This window comes from Orycteropus afer, unplaced genomic scaffold (genome assembly GCF_000298275.1).
Source record: "Orycteropus afer afer isolate SDZICR_OR568_19922 unplaced genomic scaffold, OryAfe1.0 scaffold00181, whole genome shotgun sequence".
In the NCBI taxonomy this organism is placed as follows: Eukaryota; Metazoa; Chordata; class Mammalia; order Tubulidentata; family Orycteropodidae; genus Orycteropus; species Orycteropus afer.
This window is the reverse complement of record NW_006921768.1, coordinates 2,251,089-2,276,143: the sequence shown is the minus strand read 5'-3', so window position 1 is coordinate 2,276,143 and position 25,055 is coordinate 2,251,089. Positions and strand designations below refer to the sequence as shown.

The window sequence follows — 25,055 nt, the reverse complement described above, 5'->3', positions numbered from 1 at the left end:
GAAAAAATAATGTATTTGGGGCCCTAAAATACTTCCTAAAGCCCAGGAGCTCTGGTAGCATAGTGGCTAAGGCACTTGACTGCTAACCAGAAGGCTGGTGGTTCAAACCCACCAGCCACTCCTCGGAAGGAAGGTTGGGCAATCCTACTTCCGTAGTGATACTGCCTCGGAAACCCAAGGAGGGGTCGCTATGAGTCGGGGCCGACTCGACGGCACATAACAACAACAACAACAAAGTCCAGGCTGGTATCCTAATTTCAGGACTTGGGTTTGGCAGCAATGTTATACAGGGCTCAGCTCTGGATCATAATTAAAGACAGTCACAAAAGTTAACAACTGTCCTTAACTCCCACAGAGGAAAGCGGGGGAACATTTCTGCCAAGGGAATTCACATTTTTCAATAATTTTACTTTGCACTTAAGATAAATGATATCTTTAGGATCTAAAATACACAGTAGTCTTACTGCTTATTTCCATTTTAGGGGAATTTCATCAGTAGAATGAAGTTAGGTAACTTTCTTAAGGCAGTGGAAGAATCTGACTCTTGGCTGAGAGGACCTACTTTAATTCCTGGAGTATCTCTAAATAACCTCATAAAGACCTTACCCTTTCAGTCTTAACATTAAAAAAAAAAAAAGTGCTTTTCACTGAACAGGCAATCCCAAACCAATGAAGAAACCATATATATAAATGATCCACGGAAAAATACCTGCCTGACAGGTGGCGTGATGGTTCTACAAAGAAACTCCCTTTCTTTCTATGTTGTTAGCACTAAGGATATTTCTCCCTTCTCTCTCCATTTGAGGTCATAAGGTCTGTTTTCAGCCTTTACCTATACCACTATTGTTTTAGTCTGAAAGCTTGGGATGGGCATCTTTGTGATAAGAATAGTCATGGGATAGGTAAACAACCCGGGCCACACCTATTTCTGTTGCTTCCGCTTATAAGATGGCAAACTTATCTTAATGATAGGCTCCAATGTGATGCAGCAAAGAAGCGTATGTATTGTTCTTCCGTATATTACTGTTCACACTGTGAAAAGGTATCTCTATCTTTTCTGATAGGGTCTAAGCAACAAAGTTAGGGGGTACAAGTTCTTGGACAAAGTCTTTTAAGACCATATGGAACCGACTATCAGCAGCTCTAGTAGCATAGTGTCTAAGGTACTTGACTGCTAACCAGAAGGCTGGAGATTCAAACACACCAGCCACTCCTCGGAAGGAAGGGTGGGCAATCTACTTCTGTAGTGACACCACCTTAGAAACCCAAAGAGGGGTTGCTATGAGTCAGATTCGACTTGACTGCACCTAACAACAACATCAGCAGTAAATAAAAACCCTACACTATGTGCTCTTCCTTCAGGAGCAAGAGATCGGGGAAAAGGCTGCAACATTTTTTGGTGCACTATGAGCCAAGACAAAGAGAACCCCTGATCAGAAGCATTAGAGGCATCTCCTAATACTAAAGGCACAAAGAGAAAAGAGAGGGGGTGATCAGCAAAGTTGCCAAGGACTGAGATTTATTCTTGGAATATTTATACTTTTGGAAGGTCTGGACACTCCTTTACATTGTACTTTACTCTAACCACCTAACTGATCCCTACCCTCTCACACCAAAATCCTCATGCTAACTACTAGTTCTGACCCTATATTCTAAAATCCTCTGCTCATCTCACTCTCTTCAAACAACTATCTCAGCATCAAAGACATTCATTTATGGGTTAAAATTGGAGGAGTTCCTGCCCTATAGCCCAGCAGTTGCCAAAGGGGGAAGGCCAGGTCCCACCACGATTAAACTGAAAGGAGAGAGGAGGACAGAAAGGTATGTGTGTAACTGAAAGATAAGGCAAGGACAAGAATGATATGTATCTTCCTGTGGAAACACGGGTTGATACTTTCATATTGCTATTACTTGTACTGGAAATACATTTATATTTCAAATAATCATCTTCTAAACTTGTTTTTGAGAATATAAACTGGGGACAGCCTTTCCTCACGTAATAGAATTGAAGCTATCCAATTCACATCATAGACTCTCTCTCTCTGCTTTCCACTCAAAAATACTTTAAAAGTAACACAGAAAAATAACTTTGAGTCATATCTAATACTAGGAGAAGTCGTGAATAATTTTTATGCAAATGGAAGATTATTCTACAAAGTATTTTAAGACTGTTTCTAAAGTCTGCTTCAAAATATCTAGCTGAGTAACATTCAATTGTGATAGTTTTGAAATAAAATGTTAAAGACTGAAGTCATCACAATTTAAATTTTTATTTCCTATGTATTTTATAACAGAATTATATTATAGCCACCTTTAGGGTAAAAAGGAAAAATGAAAGAAATAAAGTAATTGCTTTCTAATTATTGATAAAACGCTTTTAAAAAAGAATTCATTCCTTCAATATACTAAAGAAGAGATATTACAAAAGAAAATACCATCAAAAGCACAATTATACTGATCACCAAAAATGTATTTCTAAAAGCACAAAATAACTAAAAGAATTAAAAGATGCCAAAGCAGGTATTATGACCATCCTCTCAGTGATTCCAGTTATAATTTTAATTTCAGTTATTAATTAGGAAGAAACAATATAGGTCATATTGTTTTGGATGTCTGCCATATATTTATGATGAACATTATGAACTGGTCAAGGTGCTTTTGAAGATCAGAATATTTATCCTACCAGTCCAGTCCTCTCCTCCAAACTTCCAAGTACTTTTCTTGATCCCTAATTTTTTTTCTTAATTGTATGCCAATAATTCATATTTTACTTAGTTCAATTTGTTTAAAAGTGAAAGGTAAATTGAAATTCATTTGAGGAAAAGATGTTTTGAAATTCTAAAGTTTTTGACTAGATGTTTAGATTTGCTGAGTTTATTTTTAATACAGGTACTGACCCTGTAACAATTGAGTTAAATTATACAGAGATAAAGATAATCTCTAGGTGGGAAAGAACAAATGGAGATGTGAGCTTTAAATGTTTCCTGATTTGCCTCTTTAAAATACAGGCCAGGTGGAGATATACAGATCATTTTTCTTAATGGTTGATAATGCTGAAATTTGATGATACTGCCACACTCAAGTTTACAACAAGAGTTTGTTGAATTCTGCTTGTATCCTGGCTCTAATCATAGTTAGGCATCTGATAAATAGGAAATGGATCTTTACCCCAAAAGACTTCATTCATAGAATTTTAATCGCAAATATGCACAAAAATATTTTGGATTCCAGAGCCAAGTGCTCAAATGGCAAAATAAGAGTTGAGATACAAACAGAGAAAAACAAGAGCAAAAGGGCATATAAACCATGCAAATCTACTTGCCACCTCTGACCTCAAGCAAGATAAGTAGCAATCAGTTTTCACGATGCTCATTACAAAGAATCATATTAAGAATTTAGACACAAAAGGTGACAACACTTTCCAAAGTCACCCAAAATAGACAGCATTTGAGCATCTTTCCTGTGAAACTTTTTAAAAAGTACATGTATGTCCATGAGATAATGCCACTCATAGTTGGTTACTCACCATATGAGGAGATTCCATACGGCTGTCCTGGCTGGGGGTACGTGGCATACGCTGTAGCTTGTTGCATTCCTGTGGTAAACTGTGTTTGCCCATATGCAGCCATAGTTTGTGAGGAAGGGGTAGGGAGAATATGTGGGTATTGTCTGCTAATTGTCAAGAAATGACAGAAAATAGAAAGCCCATGCATTAGATGGAAACATGCAAGGTAAATGACCAACAACCATACCATAAAGTTCTAGTTAAAGATTATGTCTTAAAGTTTACATCAAATATACAAAATACTGAAATATTCAGTGTCTCTACTGGCTGATGCTAAAAATAAATTTGCATAAACACATTTAAATCTCTATAAAACACAACGTAGTTTAAATTAAGATACCACAGGTAGGCAAAGACATGACTTGAAATAAGGTAAAAGTATACATAAAGGTATTTATCAATTAAGAGAAAATATATCTTACTTGGAAGGATAAATCTGGGGTGGGGAGAACTGATGAGTTGGTCGTGGGCTGAAGCTACTGCTCCCAATTGCTAGAAAAATGAAAAGCACGATAATTAAAACAACATATAAGATCTGTATAAAGTATTAATATATTTTGAACTAAAATTTGATCATATTTGACTTTTTTTATCTTCTCACCCCACCCACTGCCAGAGAGTCAATTCTGAGCCATAATGACCCTATAAGACATAGTAAAACTGCTACATAGGGTTTCCAAGGCTGTAAATCTTTACAAAGGCTACTGCATCTTTCTCCCACAGAGTCTCAGATGGGTTCAAACCACTAAATTTTTGGTTAGCCTCTGAATGCTTTAACCACTATACCGCCAGATTCATATAGTTCAACTTAATAGAATGTTAAACTACTACTTTTTTTTTTTCCAAATGATTAAGTAGTTCTAATTTAAAATTAACTCTTAGGAAAAAATATTCCCCATCTTCAATATCTATCTGCATGCTGTGGTGGTTTTTTACAGTGGTAATACTTTAAGAGGACATAAAGTTCTGGCTATGTCGGCAAGATATGCTAAAAGGGAAGGGATGAAGATGAATTGAAGTGTCGGGCAGGAACTCAAAAGGTCATCCGGCCTATTGTCTGTCCTCAACGGGAACACACAAATCTAAGACTGTATTACTAAGAAACACGGTCTAATCCTCTCTAAGGTGAGTAGAAATAGGATAGATCCTCACTTGCATACATAGGTTTAGCAACTTTTTAAATAAAAATGCATTCCGAGAACTATCTTAAGTTTCTCCAGTTGCAAGCCAAGCCTGTCATTTCTTGGGTTGATCTGGGTTTGCCTTTACCTTTCAGTTATGTGTTCAATTCAGTGTGCAAGTTAAAAAGTTTGTTTTTTTAAAGATATTTAAACATTGAAGTGGAGTTTCTTTTTAATCATATGTACTTGATTTGGTATCTTCAGAAATTCACTAACCTCTCCTAGCAAACATTCTTTTTACACACATTTTTAACTAAAAAAGCAAAAATTCATTTTAACATAAAGCCTCCCAACAATTCTCAGCTTATTTCATTGCAAACAAGGGCAATCTAAATTCTCACCTACACACACACACACACACACATTTACATTTAGGTTTCTATTCATTTTTATTCTATTTTATGTTTGCTCAACTTCTCCCTAATCTCTAACTGTTTAAAATGCATATTTCTTTGTGTATAATTGTTTTATGATACAACACACTTATTTTCAGGAGCTCTGGTAGTACAGTGCCTAAGCCATATGACTGCTAACCAGAAGGCTGGCAGTTCAAACCCACCAGCTACTCCTCAGAACGAAAGTTGGGCAATCTACCTCGGTAGTGACACTGCCTTGGAAACTCAAGGAGGGGTCGCTCTGAGTCAGATCCAACTCGATGGCAGCGAGTTTGGTTTGGTTTGTTTCATATACTTATTTTCTTCTTCCCTGTCTTCAGAGGTTCTATTACTAACTGTATCTCACATTAAAACCCTCCCATAAAGTTCCATCCACTCAACAGTTTATATATTTTTCATGAAGTGACATCAGTACCTGTTTGTCTCTCAAACTTAATTTTCCAGTTTGGGATTGGGAAAACAGTGGTACAGATGACTAGAATTTCAAAATCTATGAACACATGGCGACAATATAATAGATCTAGATTAGTATTACTCTTGAAAGGTGCCAGAAGTCTCCACCATCTGGTTGCCAGTTTAGTAGAGAAAGAGTTTGGATTGAAGAGAGGTCAAACTAAGCCAGCTGGTCTCCCCCTGCCTTTTGGCACATATCAAGTCACTACTTTGTTCCAGGCAGTGTGCTAAATACTGCATATGTAAACATGCAAAGACAAGTTCAGTCTTTTACACACCAGGAGGCTGACATACAAACAGCCATGGAAGGGTTTGTTAATACTGCAATATAAAAAAGGGAGGATTAGTGAGAAAGCACTTGGACTACAAGGACAATCATTTGCCAGATCATTTGTGACTACAACCTCTTCTACTTCCCTTTCCTAAGCCTTAAGAGAGGCCAAGGATAAAGTAGACTTTATCTAGCAAGTCACTGGAAGAGTAGTATCTTACAAGGACAACCATACTTAAAATTATTATTTAAAGAATGAAACAACAGCAACCACAAAACTCAAGGCCCTCAATTGCTGGAAGCCATAGCAATCTCTTTTTTTCTTTTCTAGCTCCACATCTATGCTTTCAAATTGTAATTTTCAAATTACAACCCATAAAAAGTACTCAGTGTTTTTTAAAAGGTAGAACAGAGTAGAAGATACCAGAACTGTTTTACAGGGTAAAGGTACGTTCTGTAAGGCTTTGATTTAGACTATACACATACTGTGTGTGGGTGTACAAGGAAAGAAATTTGGGAGGCTACAGAGTGTGGTAATTAAGAGCACAGGTTCTGGAATCAGAATTTACTTTCAGCTTCAATTCAAATCCCAACTCTTCCATGTGATTTTAGTCAAGTTATTTGATCCCTCTAAGCCTCAGAGGAAGGAGCTCTGGTAGTGTAGTGCCTAAGGCACTTGACTGCTAACCAGAAGGCTGGAGATTCAAATCCACCAGCCACTCCTCGGAAGGAAGATGGGGCAATCTACTTCTGCAGTGATACTGCCTCAGAAACCCAAGGAGGGGTCATTGTGAGTTGGGTCCGACTCGACAGCAGTGTGTTTGGTTTAGGAGCTCTGGTGGCAGAGTGCCTTTGTTTTCTTTGTACTTGACAGAGCCTGGAAAGTTACAGGTAATCAGTATACAATATCTGTTTAATAAGAACGTGAGATTTAAGTCATAAGCAAAATAGATTTTTTAAACCATAATGTCCTATTCAACCAGGCCCAGCCAAGTTGACACACAAACATAACTACCACACTGATATATTACTGGAAAACATGAAAACCATGGAACACTGTCTGATATAGTGCCAGATGAGCCCCACTGGTTGGAAGGCACTCAAAATATGACTGGAGAAGACCTGTCTCCTCAAAGTAGAGTCGCCCTTAATGACATGGATAGAGTAAAACTTCCAGGACCTTCATTTGCTGATGGGGCATGACTCAAAATGGGAAGAGACAGCTGCAAACATCCATTAATAATCTGATCATGAAGTATAAATCAAGAAAATTGGAAATTGTCAAAAATACAAAGGAACCATAGAAAGATCGACATCCTAGGCTTTAGTAAGCTGAAATGGACTGGTATTGGCCATTTTTGAATCAGACAATCATATGGTCTATTATGCCTGGAATGACAAATTGAAGAGGAACAGCATTGTATTCATCATCAAAAAGAATGTTTCAGGATCTATCCTGAAATATGATGCTATCAGTGATAGGATAATACACATACACCTATAAGGAAGACCAGTTAATACTACTATTATTGAAATTTATGTACCAACCCCTAAAGCCAAAGACAAGGAATTGAAGTTATTTTTACTATTTACTTTTTAATGAACTTCTGCAGCCTAAAATTGACCAAACATGCTGTAAAGATGTATTGATTATTACTATTAATTGGAATGCGAAAGATGGAAACAAAGAAGCAGCATCAGTAGTTGGAAGATATGGCCTTGGTGACAGAAATGATACCAGAGATCTCATAATAGAATTTTTCAAGACCAACAACATATTTGTTACAAATACCTTTTTCTCAACAACATAAGTGGCAGCTATACACATGCACGTTACCAGATGTAAGATATAGGTATCAGATCAACTACATCTGCGGAAAGAGGCAAGGGAAAAGCTCAATATCATCAGTCAAAATAAGGCCAGAAACTTACTATGGAACAGACCATCAATTCCTCATATGAAAGTTCCAGTTGAAGCTGAAGAAAATTCAAACAAGTCCATGAGAGCCAAAATAAGACCTTGATTATATCCCACCTGAATTTAGAGACCATCTGAAGAACAGATTTGACACATTGAACACCAATGACTGGATGAGTTGTGGGATGGTATCAAGAACATCATACATGAAGAAAGCAAAAAGTCATTAAAAAGACAGGAAAGAAGACTAAAAAGGGTTTCACAGAAGAGACTCTGAAACTTGCTCTTGAAAATGGAGTAGTCGAAGCACATGGATGAAATGATTAAGTAAGAGCTGAACAGAAGATTTTAAAGGGCAGCTTGAGAAGACAAAGTAACATAATTTAATGAAATGTGAAAAGACCTGGAGTTAGAAAACCAAAACGGAAAACACATGGAGCATTTTCAAGCTGAAAGAACTGAACAAGAAATTCAAGCCTCAAGTTGCAATATTGAAGGATTCTATGGGTGAAATAGTGAATGATGCAGGAACCATCAAAAGAAGATGGAAGGAATACATAGAATCACTGCACCAAAAAAAAAAAACTGGTTGATGTTCAACTATTTCAGGAGGTAGCATATGATCAAGAACCAATTACTGAAGGAAAAAGTCTAAGCTGCACTGAAGGAACTGGCAAAACTCAAGGCTCCAGGAACTGACAGACACCCATTAAGAGGTTTCAACAAATGGGTACAGCACTGGAGGTGCTTATTCATTTATGCCAAGAAATCAGGAAGACCTGGCCAACTGACTGGAAGAGATGCACATTTGTGCCCATTCCAAAAAGGTGATCCAACAGAATGTGGAAATTATCAAACCATATCATTAATATCACACACAAGAAAAATTTTGCTGAAGATAATTAAAAAACGGTTGCAGCAGTATATTGACAGGGAACTGCTAGAAATTCAAGCTGGATTCAGAAGAGGGAGTGGAATGGAGGATCTTCTTGCTCATGTCAGATGGATCTTGGCTCTCATCACAGAATACCAGAAAGACGTTTTACCTGTGGTTTACTGACTATGCAAAGGCAACCAACTGTGTGAATCATAAATTATGGATAACCTTGTGAAGAATAGAAATTCCAGAACACTTAATTATGCTCATGAAGTACCTCTACATAGATCAAGAGGCTAGTGTTCCAACAGCATATGGGGATACTGCACGGTTTAAAATCAGGAAGGATGTATGTCAGGCCTGTATCCTTTTACCATACTTATTCAATCTCTATGCTGAGCCAACAGACTGAGAAACTAGACTATATGAAGAAGAACATGGCATCAAGACTGAAGAATGACTTATTAACAGCCTGGGATATGCAGATGACACAACCTTGCTTGGTGAAAGTGAAGAAGACTTGAAGCCACTGATTGATGAAGATCAAAGACTATAGTGGTTCAATATGGATTACACCTCAACATAAAGAAAACAAAAATCCTCACAACTGGACCAATAAGCAACATCATGATAAACAGAGAAAAAATGTTGCCAGGGATTTCCTTTTATTTGGATCCACAATCAAAACCCATAGAAGCAGCAGTCAAGAAATCAAGTGTCATTTTGCACTGGGCAAATGTGCTGCAAAGACTTCTTTAAAGTGTTCAGGAAGAAAGATGTCATTTTGAAGACTAAGGTGTACCTGACCCAAGCCATGGGATTTTCAGTTGCCTCATATGCATGTGAAAGCTGCACAGTGAATAAGGAAGACTGAAGAGTTGTTGCCTTTGAATTGTGGTGTTAGCAAAGAACACCAAAAATACCAGGGACTGCCACAGGAACAAGCAAATCTGTCCTGGGGAAGTACAGCCAGAATGCACCTTGGAAATGAGAATGGCCAGACTTTGTCTCATCTACTTTGATCATGCTGTCAGAAGGGACCAGTCCCTGGAGAAGGCTACCATGCTTGGTAAAATTGAGGGTCAGCAAAAAAGGGGAAGATTCTCAGTGAGAGGGATTTACCCAGTGCCTGCAATGATGGGCTCAAGCATAGCAAGGATTATAAAGATGGTAAAGGACCAGCCAGTGCTTCACTTCTGTTGTACATATAGTAACCGTGAGTCAGAGTTCACTTGAGGGCAACAAACAACAACAACAATAAGTCATATATTTGGGGCTTTCTATAAATCCAAATCCCTGCAATTTTTGTGTGGCCTGAAGTCAAGAATCTGTCATCTCAGACCTCAAACACTTTCACCCTGAATGTCCTTAAAAAAAATAAATAAATATTTTAACTTTTTAAACAGGAATCTAGATTTACTTAAATTTCATGGGACCAGAATATTAAAGCAAAGGGAACATCTCCAGATCATTCATCAAGGTCAACAAAATGGTCACCTTCCCATTAACTGCACAGAATAAACTCCATCACCCAAGCCATAGTACCTTGGGAACATACAGATAACTAACACTTCTCTATCCCTATTTTGAAGTCCCTGGGTGGTACAAGTGGTTAACACAAACAGCTGCTAACTGAAAGGCTGGCAGTTCAAAACTATTCAGCTTATATCGGCACCTTAGAACATAGATCCAGTGATCTACTTCCAAACATCAGCCACTGGACACCCTGAGGAGCACAGTTCCACTCTGACACACATGGGGTTTCTATGAATCAGAATCAACTCCCCATGGTAACTGGGTGGTATCTTTGTTTCAGCACATTAGTTTCCGAATACTTAGTCCATTCTTCCGCTTCTAACATACACTAGGTTAAAGCAGCTCCCTAAACCATGCTGTAGGAAGCGAAAGAAGAACCTAAGGTAAATAATATTTACAAGCTTGAGAATTTACTGGGAAGGAAAGCAGAAATCTCAATATAAACATAGCCTTAATTAATTCATTCCTCCACCAGGCTTTCATTTCATTCATGTCAACATCACTCACCCAGATGATAAGGTCAAAGACTAGAAGTAAATTTTTATTCTTCTCTTTTCCTCATATCTCAAATATTCTTTTATCATAAGTCAAGTCAGCATTCTCTTGAAAACATATTCCATATCTGACAGCTTTATGATTTATTTTCTATTCTAATCACAATCAGTGCGGCAACCACGAGAATGAACCTCTCTGCTCTCCCATTGCAGGGGCTTAATTGATCAAAGGTTCAGCTGCCAGGCTCTGCAATGTGAGGAATCCACACTTCCCACAGGCTATTCTCAGTCAATGATTGCCGATGGCAGGGATAATAAGGCAACCTTTCCTGCAGACCTGGAACTCTAACGACTCCTGACTTTGGCTTGAGGATTTCTTGATGACCTTACTGACCTGTCCTCAGATTGGGTAGAGGCCTCAGACAATTTTTCCATCTAACCTAACCTTCCTTCTCCATCTCCTCCACTCCTCTAATAAAGCCCTTACACACTTAACCATGGATTAGTGGCTGCTTCTAGGAGGACATTGGCTAATCTTTCTTCTGAACCAGGGAAATGCTAGTCTTCTTATTTCCATTAGCCCTGTCCCCATAGTGTATTTTCCACATAACAGTGATCTTTTAAAAAAATACCCTCATCTCAAAGCCCTCTACTATCCTCCCATTGCATTTAAATTAATCCAAACTTTCTCCCTCACTTCATTAAGACCTTTGCTCAGATGCTCGCTCCTTAAAGGGATGTACCACTCTCTAAAAGGAACCCCATCCAACTCTCTCGGTACATTCTATTATCAGCTTTCATTTTCTTCATAACCCTTATCAATGCCTATTTACTTACACTAATGTTTGTTACTTTTGTTGTTAATTGCCATCAAGTTGGCACTGACTCATGGCTACTCCATGTACAACAACATAATGAAATGTTGCCTAGTCCTGTGGTCACACAGTTGTTGGACTGCTCGAGTCCACTACTGTAGCCACTGCGTATTTTGATAGGATAATATCTGTACACCTATAAGGAAGACCAGTTAATACTACTATTATTGAAATTTATGCACGAACCCCTAAAACTAAAGATTAACCTAGGAGGCTAATCTTCTAGCACTGTGTCAGACAATATTATAATGTTATCCATAGGGTTTTTACTGACTAATTTTCAGAAGTTGATTATCAGGTTTGCTTTCTTGTCTGCCTTAGTCTGGAAGCTCTGTTGAAACCTGTCTACCTTGGGTGACCCTACTGGTATTTTGAAGTACCAATGAGACAGTTCCAGCATCATAGCAACACACAAGCCACCACAGTGTGACAAACTGACAGACAGGTGGTCAACACTAAGGCTTATCACTTGTCTATTTATTGTCTGTCTTTCGCACAAGAGTAAAAGCTCTATAAGAACAGGAACCTTTTCTACCTTTTACTGCTATATTCTTACTACTTAGAAATAGGGTTGTGACGGCAGAGACTTGGAGACTGCTTTCTCCAGATGTTATTCATTTCCCATGGATCTTTACTCATTTAAAACAATTTAAGAAAGTATGAGATTGTCTCTTTCCATAGTGTTCTGTGCTTCCTGCTCGCTATGTAAGTAGGTGCTCAACAAATAATTGTTGAATTAACAAAAGCCTGAAAGGTGTATCTTTTTAGGAAAGAAAGAAACCCTATTTGTCACTCATATTTTTTTTTTCTCCTCCAGAAGATGAGATCATATTTTCAATTTTTAAATACCAGACATCAGCTTTGTATGATCATTATCAATGATGGACAATTTATTTAATAAATCAGTAAGAAACTCAGGCATATTGGAGATGGTAGAAGCAGATAACAAAGACATCTTGCAATCCCTAAAAGTGCATTATATTCAATCCCTATTGCTCTTAAACTGTCAATCACTAAAATATTGCTTTTCATTGTTAAGTTTTAAATGAGTAGAACATAATTGTATTTTAAAAACATGATAAACAACCTTGCAATTTTCAATTCAGCCACATGCCATGGAAAATCATCCCCTCTCCTGAAGGCTCCCCACACCAAATACTGAGCTATTTCGCGGCGAAGAGTGAGCTCCTCACCCCCTTTAACACTTAAGGATACCAGGGTCTCTTGAAGGACAGAGGAGGAGATAGCTACTACCAACAGCAGAGTGGCTCCATTTCTACTTCATCCTTGTTGTCAAGACACCTAGAATAGTCAGAATGGAGATTTTTAAGTGCATGTGAATCTTTAAGCCATTGTGGAGAAGGAATAGCAGAGACTTGGGGACTGCTTTCTCCAGACTGTTCTCATTTTTCATGGATTGTTACTCATTTAAAACAAACTTTAAAGAAAGTGTAAGAATGTCCCTTTACACAGTGCTCTGTGCTTCCTGGTCCATTATTCCCCAACTGCTCCAATCTTTCCCTATGTGTCCAAGTCCACAGAATCAATTCATGGAAAAATAAAATTTCCTATAGATTCACCCTCTTCGATCAATTCTTTCTCCACTTTCAACTAAGCTTTTCTCAAGTCCCTGAGTCTCCTAACATCTCCCCCCCACCACCACCACCACCACCACCACCAAGTAGAGGCTGCTCATTCTCTCAAATTCCAGATACCAAAGGACTGGAAAATATACTCTGTATCCACATTGTTGCTTCTTCCAAACTATTATCTTCCTGCTCTCCCACAAAGCTCTTCCTTTCCTGAGGATCATAATAGCTCTTTAACACTTCATAAAAGATCCACCTCCTAGACATTCTCTTGCACTTATCAAGACCTTTAGTATTTGGTTGTCTCCTGACAAAACCCAACATTATCCTGGGTTATACATTCAAAATTTCTGACTGGCCCTCAACTCTAGACTTCTACTTCAACCATCAAACTCAAGACCTGGGCATTTTTCCCCCCACAGCACACTTACTCAACAATCTCAAATCACAATCAATACTGACCAACATCTGACTACTCTGGGTGTCTTTGTGTACTGACCAACTTATTTCATTCATTTAGCAAACATTTACCAAGCTTCTCCTATATAATCAACATCATGAAAGCCACAGGGTCTATAACTATGAACTAGAAAAACAGGATCTCTGTTCTTGCAGTTTAGCAGAAAGAGGGATATTTAAAAATAATTTAAAAAGTAGTGAGGACTAAAGAAACACAATGAACTAACTATAGATGCACATGGTGAAAGCCTTACTGAGTTTTGAGATTAAGGAAAGAACATCCTGTCTTTCCAGAATTTTCACTCATTTGTTGTCATTTCACTAGTTCTCCAACCTCATCAAGACATCCAGGATTCGTGACATCTGAATTTTCTGTTAATTTATTAGCCCGTGTTTTTACTTTCTTCTTTATCTGCCCTGTACATGGGAGCTCTGGTGGCATAGTGCCTAAGGCATTTGACTGCTAACCAGAAGGCTGGTGGTTCAAACCCACCAGCCACTCCTCGGAAGGAAGATTGGGCAATCTACTTCCATAGTGATACCACCTCAGAAACCCAAAGAGGGGTCACTATGAGTCAGATCCCACTCAAGGCAGTGAGTTTAGTTTTAAGAACTCTGGTAGCATAGTGCCTAAGGCATTTGACTGCTAACCATAAGGCTGGTGGTTCAAATCCACCAGTCACTCCTCAGAAGGAAGGTTGGATAATCTACTTCCGTAGTGATACCGCCTCGGAAACCCAAGGAGGGGTCACTATGAATCAGGTCCGACTCAACAGCACATAACATCTTGTACACGTGAATAATTATTTTAGTTTATTTTCTTACCTATACCCTCAGTTTTCTTGCCTCCATATTCTTCCATGCCACATTTCCTAAGCCCTAGATTAAGCCAATTTTCCTTTTCCCTGGGATGCTCAGCCCTTACAAAGGAAAAATTACTCACCAAAATGCTAAATCTTCATTAGCTCCAGCCTTATTGAGACCTTCCACTCTATTGTTAATCCCTCAATCCCCCTTTATGCCTCTAAGCAGCCAGCCTCATGTTTCCCTATTTTTCACATTTTATATTTTAATCTTCTCCAACTCTTCAAACTCGTACTTTGAGTATAAGGATAAAAGAGAGACTATCTTTCATTCCTTCATGTGTTTGTGCCTAATATGTGCCAAGGAGCCCTGGTGACACAGTGGTTAAAAGCATTTAGCTGCTAACCAAAAGTTCAGTGGTTTGAACCCATCAGTCACTTCACAGGAGAAAGATGAGGTAGTCTGCTTCTGTAAAACTTTACAGCCTTTGAAATCTTATAGTGTCGTTCTGCTCTGTCCTGTAAGGTCACTATGAGTCAGAATTGACTCAGTGACAGCGGAATATATGCCAGGTATTGTTTTTGGTGTTGGGGATTATGGTAGTTAAATTTGTATGTCAACTTGGATGGGCCTGGTTGAGTGGCTGGGCAGCTGGTGTAGTTATTCCCCATGATGAAACTGACAGTCAACTCCATGATGGGATCTACCACAAGCAGCTGAGTAGCTGCCTTTGGGATGTGGTCTGCTTCCTGTATATAAGGAGAAGCCTTGGGGATAGTCTCCAGCTTTTAGCTGTAGCTGTGTTGTTGTTCAGCAGCCTTGGTACTTACAATGGACTTAAATTAATGGTCTGCCATGTGGTTTGGTAACATGGGGACTGTGCCTCTTTGCTTGTCAACCTTGGGCTTGTCAGCCTCAACAGCCAGCAGCTGTCTGAGTGAAGAAATGCCTCTAGCTCCACTGGGCTGGGAATAGGAGGCAGAGCTGGACCCCAAGGTTGAAGGGCTTTGACCCAGCCCCTAGAGCTTGGCACTTTAAATTTGGACTTAAAGCCTCCAAACTGTAAGAGAATAAATTCCTGTTTGTTAAGGCCATCCCATTTGTGGTATATATTCCCCTCAGAGAGGCACTAGGTAACCAGAACAGGGATAGAGAAGTGAAAAAAATAAGACAAAAATTCCTGCTCTCATGAAGCTATCTTGGTGGGGGTAAGGGACAATCAATAAGCATCATGAAAAAGTAAGTACTATAGTTTGTAAAAGGTTCTAACTGTTATAGGGGGAAAAAACTCATCAGTTTAGAGACTGGAAACAGCAAGGAAAATTGTGGAACAATGAGTAAGGTGGTCAAGGTGAGTCTCATGGAGAATGAGATGTCAGCACAGACTTAAAGGCAGTGAAGGAGTCAGGAAGATCTATGAGGAAGAGTACTCCTAGCAGAGTGACTGCTCCTACAAAGGCCCTATATGATGCGTATGTCTGGCATGTCAGAGAAACAGCACTAAGCAAGGAAGGCTAACAATAAGATGAGAAATGTTACCAAGGCCAGATGGTGACAGGGCCTTTAGGCTATGGTTAAGATGCAGCTTTTACTCAGGGGCTGACCTTGAAGGGTTCTGATTAGAGAAAATCAGGCAGGAATTCCCCCAACACATTGCTACTGCCTCCATTTCAACTGCATCAGCATGACTTTTCATACCTTTTATGATGTTTTAATAGAAAAGTCATTCCTTTACTCAGCTCATCCACCTCTGTTTTGGATTTAAGCCACTGCTACTTTATCAGGGACTTCCATCAATCATCTGATCCCTGATTTGCCAACACCTTTAACCTCTACCTCTATAAAGTTTGCATCTGCAGCATATAACCACCCTGGCCTTCTACATACCATCTCTCAACACTACATCTCTCTCTCTAATGCACTGCCACATTCCCTTTCCCTTCTTTTACAATTTAGGTACTTAAAAGATTTTATTTTCCCTGTCTCCACTTCCTCATCTTATTCACTAAATCATCCATTCATTAAATAAACTTCATGTATCACTTAAGAACTATGCTGGAGACACAAAAATAAGGTATATGGTTCAGTGTAGACAGAAGCTGCAGACAGTAGAGCCTACCAAAACAAAACAAAACAAACTCACTGCCGTGGAATCAGATCCTACTCATAGCAACCCCTACCTGGGTTTCCGAGGCAGTATCACTATAGAAGTAGATTGCCCAACCTTCCTTCCAAGGAGTGGCCGGTGGGTTTGAACTGCCAGCCTTCTGGTTAGCAGTCAAATGCTTTAGGCACTATGCCACCAGAGCTTCCAGAGCCTACCAGGCCTCTGAAATTGTTCCAGCAACCTCAATGGTCTCCCCAAAAGCTAAATCCATAGCTGCTTTTCATTTTACTTTTTCTTCTAACATAATTTGAGAGTTGCAGAAATGTTATAAGAATTGTAAACAAAATTCCCAGATATCCTAAATGTCAACATTTTATTACATTAGCTTTATCTTTTCCCTTACGTGTGAATATGTGCATAAGTACACATATATATCAAAATTTTGGGGGACTGTAGATAGGATATTCCTTTATTCATAAATCCTTCAGTGTGCATTTCCTAAAAATAAGGAAATCCCTTACCATAGTATAGTTAACAAAATCAGGAAAAACAAGATGTAATAGAATTAGTCATAGATATCTATTACAGTTACTTTAATTATCTCTCTGTACTGTGTGATTTTTAACTTCATTTTATTATTAAAAATTATAAATACATACATATGCATTGTAAAAAAAGTTGAAAAAATAGAAGAAATGAAATTCAAATTATATTCTACCATTCAAAAAGCTACCATTTAATATTCATACACATACACACACACACACATATAAATAGAGCTATCTATACATAAATACCCTCTCCCTTTTTTTAACAAAACTGTGTTTATACTGAACTTATTACTCTTTCATAACCTACTTTTTCACTTAGTAGAGTTAACACATTTTCAAACCATTTTTTAAAATATTTTTAATGGCTCTATAGTAATCTGAAATATAGACACTACTTCTGTGAAATTCTATCCTACGCTCACTTCCAGGTCAACACTCTTCCTTCTTCCCCCAATCCCTTCTGTTTTCAATATCCTCTGTCCATCTCATATATTGGTTTTCTCTTGGTTCTGTCTTCATCTCTATTAAAACTCCCACTCTTACCCCTCAGGTTTAACCTTTATACACTTTCAAAATTTTCATTCCAGACTTTTCCTGAGCTCCAAAATTAAAGTACTTGGCATCCTCAGGTAGATATCACCATACATTCAACATGCCCCCAAACTGAGGACACCATATCTCTTTTTAAATCATGCTCCTCCTTCATTCACTCTCAATTTTTTCTATCAAATCTACTTCGTAAATACCTCTTGAATCCATCACCTTTCTACACTCATTGCCAGCACAATATTCCAGATCATCAGTAATGGCCCAAATGAATGCAAGAATCTCTAACTGGTCTCTCCATTTCAGTTTATGCCCCATGCAATCCATCCTGCCACCAGAGTGATGCTTCTACATTGTAAATATGATCACGTAACCCCTTCCTCGGATGCTTCCCTACTGCACTCAAAATAAAATCCAAACTCCATGAAGTACATATACACCTCTTTAGACTCTAGCCCCTATATCCCTCTCTCCAGCACATTCCTCATTGCTCACATGGTACACAACAGGAATGCCGAACCATCAGCAGTTCCTCCAAAATTCCAAGACCTCTGTGCCTTGGTCTCCTCCCATGGAATGCCCCATCTGCCCAGCTTCCCCTCCCCAGTTCTGTTGTTGTTGTTATGTGCCATCGAGTCGGACCCGACTCATAGCAACCCTTCCTTGGGTTTCTGAGATAGTATCACTACGGAAGTAGATTGCCCAACCTTCCTTCCGAGGAGTGGCTGGTGGGTTTGAACTACCAGCCTTCTGGTTAGCAATCAAGTGCCTTAGACACTATACTACATGGGCTTTATTCCTACTCATTTGTTAAGCCTGAGCACAGACACCACTCCCAGGAAATCATCTCTTACCCTCCTGGTCTCATAAGATCCCTCCTTGGCTGTTCTGGTGCTCTCTAGGTTTCCCTCGCTTGTTTTTCAAGCTGAACTGTGATGGTTTGGTTAACTGTTCAGCCCACTCTGCCCTACGCCAGGGCCATTCTCATTCATCTATGAATCCCTAATAGTACCAAGCACATTGAATAGCATACATCAAATCTCAATAGATGTTTCATATAAGAAGTAATGTATGTAATATCCTTTATTATTTCCTTTTTGTCTCCATCTGGTACCATAATTATAAAAGTTGTGCATTTGTGTATCATTTATCTCTCTTGTAAGTCTTCTTATTTGTGCTGTACATGAAATGATCCTGAGGGCTAGATTAAATCAGTCACAGACTTATGAAAGTACAGCATTTCTAATGAAGAGTTTTTATAAAAGCTGCAAGTAATATGAAAAGGGTTAAAAATGTAAGAATTATTTCTAATACAAATAATCAACAACTGAAATAGTCCAAGTTGGGTAATTTGGCAAAAACATAAGCATGTTCTTGCAGTTACTTTCTTATCACAGTCATTTTATTATCAGTCATTTCATTATCACTGATGTGAAACATGGGTATTTTGTTTGTTTGAGGAAGATTTTATTAATATGAAAGAGATTAAACACTAACTTAAGGATTTACCATTCTGCTTTACAGAACAGTAAATTTAATTTGGATCTATAGTTGAACATAACATTTACTTATGAAGATGGCTTGAAAAACAATATACACAAATGAGAGAAAGAAGGGAAGGATTAATGACATAATAAAGATAATCTAGTAGAAGAAGTGATAAGAATAATGTCTTCTGACTTATTTCCTTTACACAATACTGGTATTTTCTGCAAACACTTTATCACACTGAATAAAAACATGCAAATTGCTAATATGTGATACTCTGAGTCTAGGTATACTACAGATACATATATATGGGCTGAAACATAGCAATGATTTTGATGATGGCACAGGACCGGCAGTGTTTTGTTCTGTACATGGCGTCACTATGAGCAGGAATGGACTTGATGGCACATAACAACACACACATGTATACACACACACGTGTGTGTGTGTGAGAAGCTCTGGTGGTGCAGTAGTTAAAGCATTCGGTTGCTAACGAAAAGTCAGTGGTTCAAACCCACCAGCCAGTTTGTGGAAGAAAGATAAGGCTGCCAGCTTCTGTAAACACTGACAGCCTTGCAAACACTGCAGGACAGTTCCACTCTGTCTTGTAGGGGGTCACTATGAGTAGGAATCAACTCAAAGGCAGTGGGTGGATACACACACACACACACATATACATATAAACTGGAAAAATTAAACCTAATATTTATTTCTTACCTGAACCTGAGAAATTGTCTAAAGACCCGTCTGCTGCTGTTGAGGCTATTTCACTGCTGCTCATTGGCTCTGTTTTAACTGCAAAAATAAACAACATATATCATATATCCAATTAATAATTATTTGTAAAAGCATACTACAGAAGACATAACATTTAAAATAATGACACAAAAATTTTAACAATCTTTTCCTATTTGTATATAAATCAGATTAACATTCTTATTAGAATATTAAAAAAAAATTTACATGAAGTTTTTTCTTCTCCCAAAGAAATAATCTATTGTGACAAGTTACTTTTTAAAAGAAATTATTTAAACTAAAAGCAATTAAATTGTTACTTACATATTTACTAAATCACTTATTAATAAATAACGTCTCTCTTAAAATATAAATAACACATGTATGAAATTATTTTCTAAGGTTTGTAGAAAAATTTTTGTTATGTAGCCAAACAGAGTCATACAAAAAGACTCAACGAAGTGGAAAATATGTGACTGTCCTTAACATCAGCAGGTTTTCATGATGTTCAAGGGGAGTCACATGCACACATACACACACACACACTCTCACTACCCAGCACAGCTGAAAAACAGTGCTACCACTCAGCCATATCTATCAATTTCTCGATATTTTAAGTACACTAAATGTAAATGAAGGGGAAAAACAAAACAGTTCCACTAAAAATAATACTGAAAGTCAGTAGGCAGTTTGTAGAGTATCTATTTGATTTTTGGTAAAGCCCTTTGAGCTGTGAAACAATAACAACACATAGGTTTGTGATATTAAAAATCAAACAAACCCATTGCCATCGAGTTAATTCTGACACTTTAAACTCATAGCAACACTTTAAGACAGAGTAGAACTATCTCATAGGGTTTCCAAGGCTGTAAAGTCTTATGGAAGCAAACTGCCTCATCTTGCTCCCGTGCAGCAGCTGGTGAGTTTGAACTTCTGACTCTGACTCTGAACTTCAGACTCTGTGAACTCTGGTTCACAGCCAAATGCTTTAACCATTACACCATTATGCTATTAAAAGAAAAAAACAAAAAACACCTCCATCAATTTATGCTATACCAAAAAAACCAAACTCACTGCTATTGAGTAAATTCGACTCATAGCAACCCTTCCCTGGGTTTCTGAGGAGGTATCTCTACAGAAGTAGATTGCCCAATCTTCCTTCCAAGGAGTGGCTGGTGGGTATGAACCACCAGCCTTTTGGTTAGCAGCCAAATGCCTTAGGCACTATGCCACTATGTTCTCCAAAACAAATAGCTCCCTGACACAGTGATGATATTACAGCACTCCTACAAAACAGAAAAGCTAGACCACCTCAAAACATTTGATCATTTCTTTTTGTTTCAATTTTTTTTTTTTTTTTTTTAAGAGAAAAAGTAGCATCACTGTTTTCCCTAGAAACTAGTGCGGAATTGATATCCTTGGAATGCGTGTAACCTACACTGGTAAAGTTGTCTATCCATCCCTGTTAACAGGTGTTCAGGAATAACCTAGCAGTATCTTAAAATCAATAAAGCATTTTCCAAAATAAAGACTCCCACAAGAGAATGCTTGAGAAGGCTTCTGCCACAAAGTTAGAAAGGATGATGGGGAAAATTCAGGTTTTCTTCTCTCAATATTGCCAATCTCTTATAAACATATGGCAAAGGATAAAGTCCCCCTGCAGCTCTTGGGCCTTCTAATATTTTACTAATGCATGATTATTTTAAAAATAAGCATTATTAATAGATGCATCAGATAGTCACTTACAGAAAAATTAATTATTTAGATCGTTTCCTTACAAGGTTTTTTTTTTTTTTTAAAAAAGTAGAAACAGTGGGTCTAATGGAAATCATTCTGCCTGATTATTTTAATGCAGACCAAACAACACTGTAACTGAAGTTTCATTTTTCTGCCAGTTGTTTTGGGTTAATGGTCTTAGTTGATGCTAACACATACTGACAGAAGCCTGCATTTCCCTCTCCCTCCATGCCACCAGGCACCCTAATGATCTTTCTCTTCCCAACCATTATACTGACACAACTGTAGAAAAGCAGGTATGCCACTCTGCTCATGGACAATTCTAAAGTTTCCTGTTCAGCTATTCACATCATAGCCCACTTCCTTGAAAAGAACTCATATATAAATGAATAGAGACAGAAGGAGATTACAGGTTACCAGGGGTTGGAGGAGGCAGGGAATGGGGAGTTACTGCTTAATGGGCAGAGTTTCTGTTGGGGATACTGGAAAAATTCTGGAAGTGGATAGTGGTGATGGTTGTTCAACATGTGAATATGATTAATGCCATTCAACTGTACATTTAAAATGTTTAAAGTGACAAATTTCATATTATATGTATTTTATTGTTGTTAGTTGCTGTTGAGTGGATTCCAATTCATGGCAACCCTGTGTGTACAGAGTAGAACTACTCCATAAGGTTTTCAAGGCTGTGACCTTTTGGAAGATCATCAGGCCTTACTTGCAAGACATTTCTGGGTGGGTTTGAACAGCCAACCTTTTGGTTAATAGTCTAGCACTTAACCATTTGAACCATTCCACAATAAAAAAAAAAAAAAAATCAAATGAAGGGGGGGAATAAAAGACGACCAAATAAAAATAAAGAAATCATATACTTCCCTGTACATATAAAGTAACAGCTCTATTTCACGCTATACTAGACAGACCACCACTGAGATTTGGACCTTAGAATCAAATACAACACAATCAACAAAAGATTAGGATTTGGCCCAATGGGGCTAAACCATATATAGTGCCTACTATGTGTTAGATTCTTTACATATAATTAATCCTTTAAATAATTCTACAAATAGGTTTCAGAACACAGCTCAGACACTTTGATCAGGTATGACTTTCTAATTTTACATGCAAAAATTGAAACTCAGAGGGGTTAGGAAATCACTCAAGGTCTCACAAGTGACAGAAATGAGATATGACTTTAGAAGTTCCTAGGTAGTACAAATAGTTAAAACAGTCAGGTAATAACTGAAAGTTTACAGGCTTGAGTTCACCCAAAGGCACCCTGGAAGAAGGGCTGGTGATCTACTTACAAAAAACCAGCCATTAAAAACCCAAAGGACCACAGTTCATCTCTGACGAACATGGTGTCTCCATGACTAGGAGTCGACTTGAAGGCAATTCATTTGGTTATGACTCCCAGACCCATGAACAAGGTCTAAAGAAATGTATTATGTCATGCTTTCTAATAATTAGAGCTCCTCTACAACAGAGCAAGGAAAAAAGGCCCAAGGTGACACACTGCTGACATGGTAGAAAGCAAGGCCCCTGTAAAGTCCCTGCCCTCCTAGAGCAGTAGTTTCCAGTCTAGTGAACTCACCAGAATCTCTCAACCAGAAGCATCATGAGCAAGTGTCAAGGAACTACAGAGAATGGAGCAACCGACCATGGGGCACCAGAGGAGCAACAATCGCAAGAAGGAAATACAGGACACACAGTAGTGCGTGATTATGAGGGGCACGGGGGCGAGGGTTACAGGGCAGGTAGGGAAGGAGACTGGGTTAGGGTTGGGGATAGTAAATGGGAAGTGAAACTAAATGTACACGTGATGTTGAACGTAAAACAAACTCTTAAAAAAATAAATAATTAATTTTTTTTTACAAAAAGGAACTACAGAGAAGAAATTCATCCACTGCACCCGATATTAGCCCAATTCGGTTCTATAATCTCCAATGAGTCTAAGGTTTATAGACTCTGTAGTTTGGACTATAAGGTTACTATGCAAAACTACCCCTACTCCTGTCCCCTTTAAAACCTAGCTCAGCTACTTTCCATATGATTAGGCTAAATCAAACATAGCTTTCACTCCCAAGAGGCACATTCAATTATACTTGAAATTCCATTAAAAGTAGTCAAAAAAAGAGAAGAAAAGGATACTTTTTCTTTTAGGCCCCTAGCTTTTGCCATTGTCCAAGTATGTCCATACATAGACTAAGGAATAAAGACTCCCTTTTCCCAACGAATCCAATTTTAAAAAGGCCTCACTGTTGAAGAGGATGTACATAAAGTAACTACCAGGATATTCCTGATTTTATCAGGTACTGTAATTGAATACCTTGATCACCAGGGAGCTGATACTAAACAGACTGGTGATTTATTGTGATGTAAAACAGTTTCTGAATGAAAGACAAATGAACAGAGATGACTTCTGGCTTTGTTGTTTCTAAGCATTTACTCTCAAAAAGTTAAAAAGACAAGAATAATCTCTGGCAACTACCAAAACTTTACCCATCTAATTAGTGCTATCACATTTATAAATATACTGTAGATGACATAGCAGAGAGTGTTTCCAAGATTTTGAATTAAAAAAATAACATTGACTGATTTTTTTAAGTCTTGTCACATCTAAGAACAACGATTATGCTTAAGACATCTGTCTGAAAAGAAAAATTATGAATGATCTATTCTCCTGTAAATAACTGTAGTGTTATTTTATGTGCACCATGTTTTTCTTTACGTGGCTTCAGTCAATCAGAAAACAGCACTTTTATCCATTTTTTGCCCCCACTGAAGAATCTTTTTCTACCGCCCATGTTTTCAACTCTTTAACTGATACTTAAGGACGTGTTGTTAGCTGCCAAGTCAGCATCTGACTCATAGTGCAAAACAGGACCAGACGGTTGTACTCCATATGGTTTTCATTGATTGAATTTTCAGAAGCAGACAGCCAGGCCTTTCTTCTACATAAGGACCTATTGATCCTTTAAAAATATTCAACACAAAGGAATTCCCTTTTGCCCCTTTAATCTCCTTGATTCCCCCAACTCTCTTATTGGGCCATGCACTCTAGGCTTGAGTTATACCAGGTACTTGCTAGTAGCCAGGTATGATGCAAACTTTCATCCATTAATGCCTTTGAGGTTCAGTATCAGAGTCTGGAAACTCAGTTACTTGCTGTATCACTTTCTGAAAACTATCTGATCGCTCTGAACTTAATTATCTCATACCTAAAGTGAAAAAATTATGTCCATATTATAGGAGTGCAATTTGTTGTTGTTGTTGTTAAGTGCCGTCGAGTCGTTTCCGACTCATAGTGACCCCATGCACAGCAGAACGAAACACTGCCCGATCCCCCGCCAGCCCCACAATCCCCGCTATACTTGAGCCCATCATTGCAGCCACTGTATCAATCCATCTCCTTAAAGGCCTCCCCCTCTTTCGTCGACCCTCCACCCTACCAAGCATGACATCCTTCTCCAG

The 25,055-nt window shown here is 38.2% G+C and overlaps 1 protein-coding gene across 1 annotated transcript in view; it reads right to left on the bottom strand.

Annotated features, from left to right (window-relative positions):
* Positions 1–25,055, bottom strand: part of EYA1 (EYA transcriptional coactivator and phosphatase 1) — a 218,485-nt gene that overhangs the window by 159,443 nt on the left and 33,987 nt on the right. Inside the window, exons 3-5 of the mRNA XM_007947336.2 lie at positions 19,827–19,904; positions 3,988–4,057; positions 3,527–3,672 (exon numbers count right to left, since the gene is read on the bottom strand). Coding sequence (XP_007945527.1) covers positions 3,527–3,672; positions 3,988–4,057; positions 19,827–19,904 — 294 coding nt within the window. The remainder of the gene's footprint in view (positions 1–3,526; positions 3,673–3,987; positions 4,058–19,826; positions 19,905–25,055) is intronic.